Source organism: Gobio gobio (assembly GCF_949357685.1).
Source record: "Gobio gobio genome assembly, chromosome: 15".
In the NCBI taxonomy this organism is placed as follows: Eukaryota; Metazoa; Chordata; class Actinopteri; order Cypriniformes; family Gobionidae; genus Gobio; species Gobio gobio.
Window position 1 is genome coordinate 16,545,576 of NC_137108.1, and position 11,262 is coordinate 16,556,837.

The window sequence follows — 11,262 nt, forward strand, 5'->3', positions numbered from 1 at the left end:
TAATACTGTCATCATCATAAGCTACAGATGAGTAGGACATCATAATCATCATCAAAACAGTAAAATGTATAATTTTATTTGGGCACATTTAAAATGACTACAAAATCATGCCTTTGAAAATTAAATAAAACAGGATGCGCTGCGTGCGCCTTGGTCTCCTTGAACATCTGGCGCACACCACAAACATGAAACAAAATAGCCTACAGCGAACGAGTCTACTTTTAAAAGTCAACATTTCGATTATTTGATGTTAAATGCATTATTTAGTCACTTTGAAATAAATCACAGCATGTTTCATGATAATAAAAAACGTGACGGAAAATACGGTATGATATAGCAAATTTGCGGACCCCCTGGCACTTTGCTGGTCTAAAGCTGCTGGTCTACACAGAATAAACTCCTGTCTAGGCTCTGCCCCGGGACATGTTGTGTCAAGCCATTCGTTAGTCTGGTGGTTTAATGAGAAAGAGATGAAATGCAAGTTGCAATAAACGCATCAAGAATTCGCATTTGCTCTCATTTGCCCATCAATTTTTTTCAAGCGGATGCAAATTTGTAAAATAATCCAATGCAACTCATGTCGTAGGCTAAATTCCAAGCGTTCTGAAGGTAGGCTATAGCTTCTATAGGGTTTGCTGGTGAGAAACAAACCGAAATGGCAAGTGAAAATCTTGTTGCAGTCCTGTGTGCGTGTGCAGCAGCTCGCTCCACGCACAAGCGCATTCTTTGAGATATCAATTATAATAAATGTTAATAAAAATTTTTTTTAACATCTGTTGTTCTCAGGTTGTCAGTTAGTCAGAATGACAGTTCATGCGTGAACGTTATAGGCCATAGGCTACGTCAACGCATTATACATCCTTTTTGTATTAGTGTTTAAAATATTTAATTTACAACTAATTAATTTATATCTTAATCTATTTATTTTTATTAGTGTTTAAAATATTTAATTTACAACTAATTAATTCAAATCTTAATTTATTTATTTTTACTGGGCAACCAGGGTAGGCTAAGACAGCCGTCATATAGTCCTATCCTGCGAGCTGATGCGAAGTGTATGTGAATTTCTATCTGCACTGAAGAAAGCCCTGTATAGGCTCTGCCCCAGTACGGGTTGTGTCGAGCCATTAGTTAGTCTTGTTGTTTGAAGAATAAAAGATTAAATGTAGCTGCAATAAACGCGGTAATCCGTACAGCTGTAGCAGCGCAGGACTTTTATTCTGCAGTGCGGAACTGAGGAAGAACTGATGAGGGAACAGTTTGATCTTCGGCCGACCAATCAGCAGGAAGGGGAAATAATTCCCACCTACGTCTAGTAATCGAATATTCAAGCCGTTTATAAATTTTTCTACTTCTGAACAAAACGTAAAATCAAGCTGAATTTTTGTTTTTCGTTTTGTGTCCAAGGAAAATCAAATGGCCAAAATATACACTGACCGGGGAAGGGTGAGGCGATCTTTAAGTCGTGCTCCGAGCCAAGAACCAATCATTCAGCTGTGAACACTCAGAACGAGTCTAGGGCCCGGCACAATGCAGACGCCAGGCAACTCAAGTGTTTTTTGCTAGTTTCAGCCCTATGTAATTATCATTTTAACGTCCAGCACCACCATTGTTTAAATAGCATAATGGATTGCCATTGCATGTATCAGAAATACCTATTTGCAGTAATGAAGAATGAAATTGGCTACTTCTTATTTAACCAACCATGGCAATAAACACATGTATTTAAACTGACTTGTCACCATTGTGTTCTGTTACTTTCATTATCATGGACTTTTAGTTTGTTTTTATGTTCACCATGTGTTCCTTTGTTCAGTTTTCATGTTCCTTGTTATTAGTTCATTTGTGTGAGCTGTTCTATTAATCATCCTCATTTGTGGGTGCTTTATAAGTTGGTCCCTCACAGTCATTCTCTGTCCGATCACCTTTACGTTTAGTTGTGCTGTGCGCTTACCTGTCTGCCTGTTTTGGATTTCCTGAGATTAAATGTTCAGAACTTTATTTGTCTGTCTTCATCTGTCTGCCTGCTTAGGCCAATTATGACAGATGACCGGACTGCCTAATATGGACGATCGGGCAAAGTTGGCTCTCGATCAAACTAAATTAACCATATAAACTAAATTAATGATCTAATTACTGTTCTAAAGCCCACATTGTCACTGCATGATAATTGAAATGAGCTGATGACATCACCGTTTTCTCCGGAACGGCTATACGGCTGAATACAATTCTGTTGCATTATTTTCCTGTTTAACACTGAAGCTGCTTTGAAATCTGCATTGTTAAAAGCGCTATATAAATAAAGTTTACTTGACTTGACTTGTCTGGAGAGCGTACCACCCCAATTCAGAACCCAGAGCCAAAGTTACCACCTTCGACCGTGGAGAATGTGCGAGAGTGTGAGCCCGTTTTGGTTTAGTTTTAGATGTTTCCAGTTCCTGTGTTTATTTCCTATTGTTTACACGACAATGATGTACTTTAAACGGAAAACTTTTTTCTTTGTACAGATGACAACATTGTTTTGATAATCTCCTTTCACAACCTTTTTTTTGCAGGATCTTTATATCATCTTTTCCTGTGGCAATAATAATGGCATGTTTTTCTTCCAAAATGCAATGCGCAACAATACACTGGAGATCACAAATTCAGTAAGGATAACATTTGTGAGCATATTGTTTGAGCACTTGTAAAGACCAATGGCCTTTTACGATTTTACAATAATTCAAAATTATCAAATGATCAGATTTAGATATATGAATCAATATCCTTTTTTTTCCAGACTAATGTACGCATTATCCAGGGTTCGATACAGCCAAGCTTGATTCAGTGTGTTTTCAGCATCCCATTTGATGGAAACTTCACATGGTTCCTACGCAATGTCAACGGCACAAATTTCAACAACAGCAACATTGTTAATTCCCAAATTCACATATTCATTGACATCTTTAAGGGTTCAACCAATGGTGAGTTTTTCATATTTCAAACACATTACATGTTGTTATAGGATATGTAGCTAATACTGAAAGAAAATAATCAATAATAATCAACCTGGTCTCACAGAATTCCATGAAATGAACATGGGCCCCTTAACTCAAAATCCGTGGCAGTTGCACAGAATCGCCAAAAATTCCGTGATGGGTCCACGGAAGTGATGCCTATGTAAGTCAATGACAGTATACAGACGCGTTGGGCATGGTTATCATCATGAAACTATGATTTTGCTTTTTATTTTTATTTTTTTTCTCCGGATAGCTCTGTCCATAATTTATTGCACTACCCTAATCCACTGCTATTCCTCATATTAGCCTAACATATTATTGTATACCTCTATACCTAAAATTCTGTTTATAGTAATAGCCATCTGTATATTGTATTCATAGTACATATTCACCTGTAAATTCTGTTTATAGTAATAGCCATCTGTATATTTATTCACTGTACATATTCACCTGTAAATTCAGTTCTGTTTATAGTAATAACGTCTCTCTATTTATACATATTCAGTACATATCCATGTCCTGCACTTACGCATCCATTGTATATCCTGCACTTGCTGCTATTGCACTTCTGGTTAGACCTAAACTGCATTTCGTTGCCTTGTACTTGTGTAATGACAATAAAGTTGAATCTAATCTAATCTAATCTAATCTAAAATGACATTCTCGATTTAATCAGCCAGCATAATTTTATTTACAATTATTTTCAATTTTTTTATTTAAAGTATTCAGACATGTTTTGAACACGTAACCCAATCCCTTCCCTAAACCTACCCATTTGTGTATTATAAAAAAACAGGATATAACAGGCAGATACGACTGCAGGCACTATTTATTAAAAAAGTACAAATATTCCAAGTGTTCCGAGGCTAAACGATTGATTTGTGTGAAGAAAATCCCCAAATTTTACCGCCGGAAGAAACGTTACGTCAGCTTTGACAGCATTGGCTCTCGTGTGTCTTGTGACAGATTGCGTCATGCTAAAGAGTCATGTGTATTTTTTGAATGAGATATGAATGAGTGTGTTCACGGAGTGGCGGATCATCATTTTAGCGATTAAAACATTAAGATCAACTCTGTTCTTTACAGGAAGACATTGTGTGACTTCAGAAGACTTGGAATGCAACATGAGTTAATACTTTTATACTGTTTTTGGTCAGTTTTTGCAATAAATACCTGTGACTGTAAAGTATTTGCCTGTTATGTGTTTTATATTGTTGAGATTGGGTAGGTTTAGGGTAGGAGTGGAGTAGTTGCTCCAAAATATAAAAGTAACCTATAAATATTCATAAAATCATGTCTACTTTTTACTGTCATTGACTTACTTAGGAATCACTTCCGTGGACACATCATAGAATTTTCGGCGATTCCGTGAAACTGCCACGGATTTTGAGTTAAGGGGCCCGTGTTCATTTCTCGGAATTCTGTGAGATCAGGTTGGTAATAATACAGTGGGGTCCAAGTGTCTAAGACATTGAAAATGCTAGCTGTCTTGCTAGCAAGTAGGCCATATGCAATGGAAAATGCAAAACAATCTGGGTGTTATTTGATTCAGATCGCTGCCATGATATTTAATCTGTTTTGTCGTTAAAATAGCTTCTACCAGTTGAAAACTATTTCAAAACTTCAATAATTTCTGACTTTTCATGATTTGCAAAAAGTTCATCCATGCTTATATTATACCAGTAGCAGACTACACAGATAGCTGGCAATCACTGAAACAATGTTGAGTCAATGTTGATGCATCAATGCTAATTGCATTGAATTAACATTACAAAGAGACAGTTCAGTATCACTTTTTGCACCCTCAATTAATATTGAAACAAAAGTAAGATTTCCACAAAAAAACAACAACAATGGTAATGCCACTGAATCAACATTACACTATGACTAATTCTACATCACTGTTGTTGAATCGACATTGAAATTTCCACAAAAAAAAAAACATTGGTTATAGTGTTTTGTAACACTCATTTTGTCACATATCATAAATGAGGGAGATCCGTTTATCCCAGAGCAGAGAAGAATATATTTAAAGGTTTAAAGAGTAAATATCCCAAACAGCAACAATATCACCAAACATACATTCAAAGAAATGGAAATTCACAATTCACATCTTGTTAGAGCATTTCAGCCCAACCACAACATGTAGAGTTCACTCAGAAATAAAGTCCATTTCTCACAACTCCCACCTAGTCAGGTAAGAAGTGTGCATCTTACCCCATCCCGACAGTTCAATGGAAGTCCACAAAAGTTCAACATACAGTGTCCCAAACTATAACCAAACGTCAGTCCAAACAATCCAAGGTGTGGAAGAAAACCATATAGTCCAGATGAAGCATCCTTGCTTGACGAATGAGGCCAAAAGAAAACCCTCTGAACAAATATGCAAAACATAAATCAAAATATGCAACTGAATGCAGAAAACAAACAAAGTTACAAAATATACACAACTTATAGTGATGGGACATCTGAAGCGAGGCTCCGGAGCTTGTGTCGAGCAAAAAGGGGCGTTCCAGATGAAGCCCCGATTCGAGGCTTGTATCGTTTCCGTGAAAATCACGTGACGATGACAAACGAGGCCTCGGTTTCTGTTGAATACGTCATTGCTTCATTCTGAGCCTATATCTAGTTGTAATACCTATAATACGTGTATGTATGTATGTATGTATATATATATATATATATATATATATATTATTCATTTTATTTATAGGCGCCTTTCATGACACTCAAGGACACCTTACAAAGTTCACACAAAAGATAAAAGTTTCATCAAACAATAAAGACAATACAGATAGAAATATATATATATATATATATATATATATATATATATATATATATATATATATATATATATATATATATATATATATATATATATATATATATATATATATATATATATATATGTATATATATGTATATATATGTATATATATATATATATATATATGTATATATATATATATATATATATATATATATATATATATATATATGTATATATATGTATATATGTATATATATATATATATATATGTATATATATATATATATATATATGTATATATATATATATATATATATATGTATATATATATATATATATATATATATATATATATATATATATTATTATTATATGTATAGCCTCCCAGTTCCATGCACTATTGCACTCCCAATCAGCACTGCACACACAATAATTTCTTTACAATCATTTGGGCCATTCACTGTCATCACTAACCCAAAGAACTACTGAATAGTTGAACACAAAGTTGTGTGTTTGTGTGAGTTGTGTGTGCATAGGTTAATACAAGCAGAGTAAAATACTTTATTTAATACACAGGCAATAGAAAAAGGGTGTGCCCACGCTATGACAATTTGGTTGCTCAGGATGAATAGATTTGTGTGCGATTCATTGCTTTGCACAGCAGGTGTCACTAGGGAGCACACTGTTTCATGAGGCTTCAGCTAAATGAACCTTTTGGTGAACCAATGGGCTGGAAAGCCTCAGTGGTTCAGAAAGCCTCATTTGGCCATCACTAACAACTTACACTGAGCTGTAGAACCAAAGAGGTTCCTCAATACAGGGTCCCATGCATCACAAAGTTGAGCAAACACTCAAAGCCATGCCAATACCTCTCCAAAACAGTCTTACTTGTCCCTCTTAAAAGGATAACCTGTCCTTCAGAAACCTCCCTAGATCCCCCTTGAGGTGGGGAGGAGCATTACATCACATGACATGAAACAGCTTCTCAAAACTGTTACAGTTTGATCAATGTTACAATGTGATGTTGATGCTAAGTCACCTTTGTTGAAACATTGAAAATACAACTAAAATTTAATTTCAAGATAAAACAATGTTGCCATCTGATGTCCCAAGTTAATGTTAAAACAACATTAATATTTCAGGTACACTTCAATGGTACGTCAACAAATTCCTGATCATTCCAAAGTTTGGGGAACACCTTTTAAAATATAAATGACACATTTACATTTACATTTATGCATTTAGCAGACGCTTTTATCCAAAGCAACTTACAACTTGGGAGTACACGAAGCGATAGGTCATGAAGAGTCGAGTAAGCGCAACAAGTGCCTGAAATACTGAGACCGTGTACATTGCTCAGTGTAGCACAGGCTAGAGTAGGGAGGGAAAAAAGGGGAAGAAAGAGGAAAGGAAAGGTTTTTTTATTTATTTGATTTTTTTATGAGGTTAAGTGGTCACGGAAGAGCTGAGTTTTTAGTTGACTTTTGAATGTTGACTTTTGAAACACCTTTCCAGCAGTTGGGTCAATTTATTTTATTTGACAGTTTAACACAATCAATGACAAAAAAAAAGATTAAACAAAAAAAATGGGACAAAAAGGACAACAACCTTTCAAAAATACCCTACTTTCAGAAGTCTGATGTCATTATAACTACAAGTGATCCCACTGTTCAAGTTTTTAAAATCTGGCTATAGCACCAGCCTCTTTTCCTTTAGATTCTCTGAAATCTAAAAAAAAAAAAAACATGAAGTTACGGAAAAATCAATTCAGTTGTCATACAGTCACATTCAAGAATGTTAATATGCTAAACACAAATTGATTAACTTTTTTAAATTGCTCAAAATAATCTAACTATATCCATAATACTGTTAAATTGTGTATAATTATCTCAAATCTATTAACACCACTATCAAACGAAGCTGCATGGAAAGTGCTGTGTACGTAATCGCCCCCTATTCCCTCATTCACTATTCCCTAAATTGATCCACTAATATTAGCTGCAGATTCACCTCATTTAGGCCTATTCCACATGTACAGTTATTTTTATATTGTACATTTTTTTAATTTTCTCCTTTGATTAAAAAAAAATCTCGTCCAGACAAGCACGATTTAAAATAAACCTCCATCGACATGAAAATGCAAAAACACTATGAAGCGCTGTCAAGAGCATGCCAAACCAACAGGTGGCGATATAACCCTAACCATAAAGCCATGTTGGCCAATCAGAAGGTAGGCTATAATGCTGCCTTCACGTGCTATTGGAAATGTCCTACTTCCCACTTCTGAAGTCATGAGTAGTAGCTCATCGCATTCAGATTTTGACTTGAGAAGGGTGTTCATGTCCAACTTTTACTTAGGAAACTAGTTTTTATGATGATTCCGATAGCAAGTGAAGACAGCATAAGCCCTGGCTACGTCCGCCATTGCACAGACTCGCCTCATGTAAACAAAGGAGATAGCGGCGCAAATCTGATGTCAAACTAAGGAGGTAACTGTGCGCACTCAGACGTCACAAGCCAAAATCTCTTGTTTCACTGTCTACACAACAACACTGCAACCAAAGATTTTAAAAATCTAAACTTAAAAAAAGATACTGCGTTTGCGTGGGGACCAATTAACGGCAAACTGTATAGAAAAAAAAATATCACAAAATAGCCATGTTACTTCCTCATAAACACAAGTATTTTATTTTCTGACTGTGTTTCAGTGGGGACAGGCTAAACTGAAAGGAGATCAGTTACATTCCTCTAATGTAATACAGATTCAGGAACATGAATGATTGATTACCTGATTAAGTAATTGGGGAGCTGGAGATAAAGCAGGCAATGTCATCATTATCAGGAGGTTTCTCATTTTTTTAATTGTCTATCCTCATCTGCCTTCATGCCTACTAAAGGAAAGAAGTCCAGTAACAATAAATTAAATGTAAATAACATGCAAGCAAAACAAAAGAGCAGAGAAATAATGAGATAGATGTACCATTGTTTTGCACATTGGGTTCAAGCCAAAATACCGAGCTCAGAGCCCTCTTCTCAGACAGCACGCCATACGCATACTATTTACTGATTTATGATGTAGGCCTACTACTTTACCATCTGATTATTTGTTAGCGTGAATTCGTGAAGTGGCCTCAGACTTTTGGTCCCAACTACATGCATAAACTCTGAGCTGATTAGACTGCCATTTTCCAATTTGTTTTAAAGGAACTGCACTGGGAGAACGAAGAAGTGTACTTGAGTCCTCTGTTCTGCTTAATCTAGCTGATGTCAATTCTACTAATGTTGTAAGCACCACAGCCGGCACCACAGCTAGAACCACAGCTGGCACCACAGTTAGCACCACAGCTAAGTCAAATGCCAGCATCTCACTCACCAGCCTATTGAGTCATGGTAAATATATTTCTCAAAAGTTCTCCAATGACGTGTTAAAACAAAATTTATTCAACAATAACATATGGTCTTTTCTCAATGTATACAGTTCAAATAACTCTCTCTTTTCTTATGACTTACAGCTGTAATTTGCCTTCTTAGCATCTTCCTGCATCTGATCTGATGAGACCCGAGAAAGACCTGAGGACTAATCATGCTTTAGAGTAGTATATGCCTTTCTAAATCACTCTCCTAGTGTTCCATTCGTGATTTCTACTGACCTGTGTGATCAGTTTTATCAGTTTTTAACACATTTTATTTTTTGGGTTAACAACATAGTTCTTCTCCTAGAAACATCTCCTTGACAGAGCTCTCTTTCTCTTTTTCAACCAGTGTCACCTTCACAGCTGATACTGTTTCTATTATGAAGTCCTCTTTCTGCCCTTCTAATGTTCTGCCTTTGCATATTTTTAAAGAGGCTTTGAGCCTGTTATTAATAATAGTTCTCTAGTGGTGCCTACCATTTTTAAACATGCTATAGTACAACTGCTGTTAAAATAGCATCATATTGATCAGCATGTCATAAATAATTACAGACTCATTTCCAAACTATCTTTCATTTCAAAAGTCATGGAAAAAGTTGTTTATTCTCAGATTTCTTCATACCTCAGTGCTTTTAGTATGTTTTATACATTTCAGACTGGCTTCAGGGAACTGCACAGTACTGAGTCTGCTTTGTTGATGGTTACCTATGATATCTTACTCACTCTTGACTCAGGCTTTTGCTGTATTTTAAGCTTGCTTTAAGTGCAGCATTTGACACAGTAGATCATAATTCCAGAGTCCTTTTGCAAAGACTCAATCATGTAGTTGGGTTTCCGGGGCCTGTGCAGGAGTGGTTTGCCTCTTACCTGAAGGAGATAACTTTTTTTCTGTTAATGTAGGGAAGTGTTTCTCACCCTGTGCTCAAATCTCCTATGGTGTTCCCCAGGGTTCCATTTTGGCTCCTCTTCTCTTTTCTTTATATATGCTTCCTCTAGGTCATATCATTAAGAGACACATCTTATCATATCATGTCTATGCCGATGACACTCAGCTTTATCTTCCTGTGAAAAATAGTAGCTGCTCTGTGTCTAGTTTGTTAGACTGTCTACATGACATTACATGCTGGTGATTCCACACTGTATTTTGATAAGCAGATAAGTGCTGTGGTGAAAAGCAGTTTCTTTCAGTTAAGATCTATTGCTAGAATCAAGACAATACTCTCTAAAAAGGACGTCGAAACTGTTACTCATGCATTTATAATATATAGGTTGGACTATTGTAATTGGCTCTTATCTGGGTTTGCCTAAAACAGTCGAAGGTTGTTTACAGTTGGTACAAAACGCGGCATATTACTGACTGGCACTTAAAAAAACATGAGCACATCACACTTGTGCTCGTTTCTCTTCGCTGTTTACCGGTTAAGTTCCGTGTTGATTTTAAAATGTTGCTTTTTTCTTCTAGATCCCTTCGATCATCCTGTCAGTTACTACTCTCAGTTCCTAGTTCATGTTTTAAGGCTAAAGGTGACCAGGCTTTCTCTGTGGATGCTCTTAGGCTCTGTAATAGTTTTCCCTTTCACATTAGATCTTCCACTTCTGTTTCTATGTTTAAATCCTCTTTGAAGACCTAGTTGTATTCTTTATGTTTTAATTAAGGGTGTACATTTTTCTTTGATCCTTTTTTGGGGTTTTGTTTAGTTTTATTTAGTGTATATTTCTGTTTTTTGTACAACACCTTGGTTTCAACATCTGTTGTTTTAAAATGTGCTTTATAAATAAAACTAAACATGTGGTTATGTAGTTTAGCATGTGTTCCAAAAATATTCTTATTTCCATTGGCTTCTTTCTTTGTCTGATTCTATCTATAAGATTATTCACAAACATATTACAAACCCATGTGTGTTTGATACACATGATGTTAGGTGTGGGACACAAAAAAAAGCCTATATTGTGGTGTTTTAACGAACTTCTAACATTATTTACTGATGGTGGAAATACATTTTTATTTTAAGTTACCTTAAAGATTATTTGTTAAAATAATACATAAATAACATATTATAAATACAATTAAAATACA

The 11,262-nt window shown here is 35.6% G+C and overlaps 1 protein-coding gene across 1 annotated transcript in view; it reads left to right on the plus strand.

Moving 5' to 3' along the window:
* LOC307138871 (uncharacterized protein) overlaps positions 1–11,001 on the plus strand; it is a 31,814-nt gene extending 20,813 nt beyond the window's left edge. The window contains exons 4-7 of the mRNA XM_079837542.1: positions 2,556–2,648; positions 2,780–2,963; positions 8,977–9,162; positions 9,285–11,001. Of these exons, the coding sequence (XP_079693668.1) occupies positions 2,556–2,648; positions 2,780–2,963; positions 8,977–9,162; positions 9,285–9,325 (504 nt within the window). The 3' untranslated portion in view covers positions 9,326–11,001. The remainder of the gene's footprint in view (positions 1–2,555; positions 2,649–2,779; positions 2,964–8,976; positions 9,163–9,284) is intronic.
* Positions 11,002–11,262: the final 261 nt, after the last annotated feature.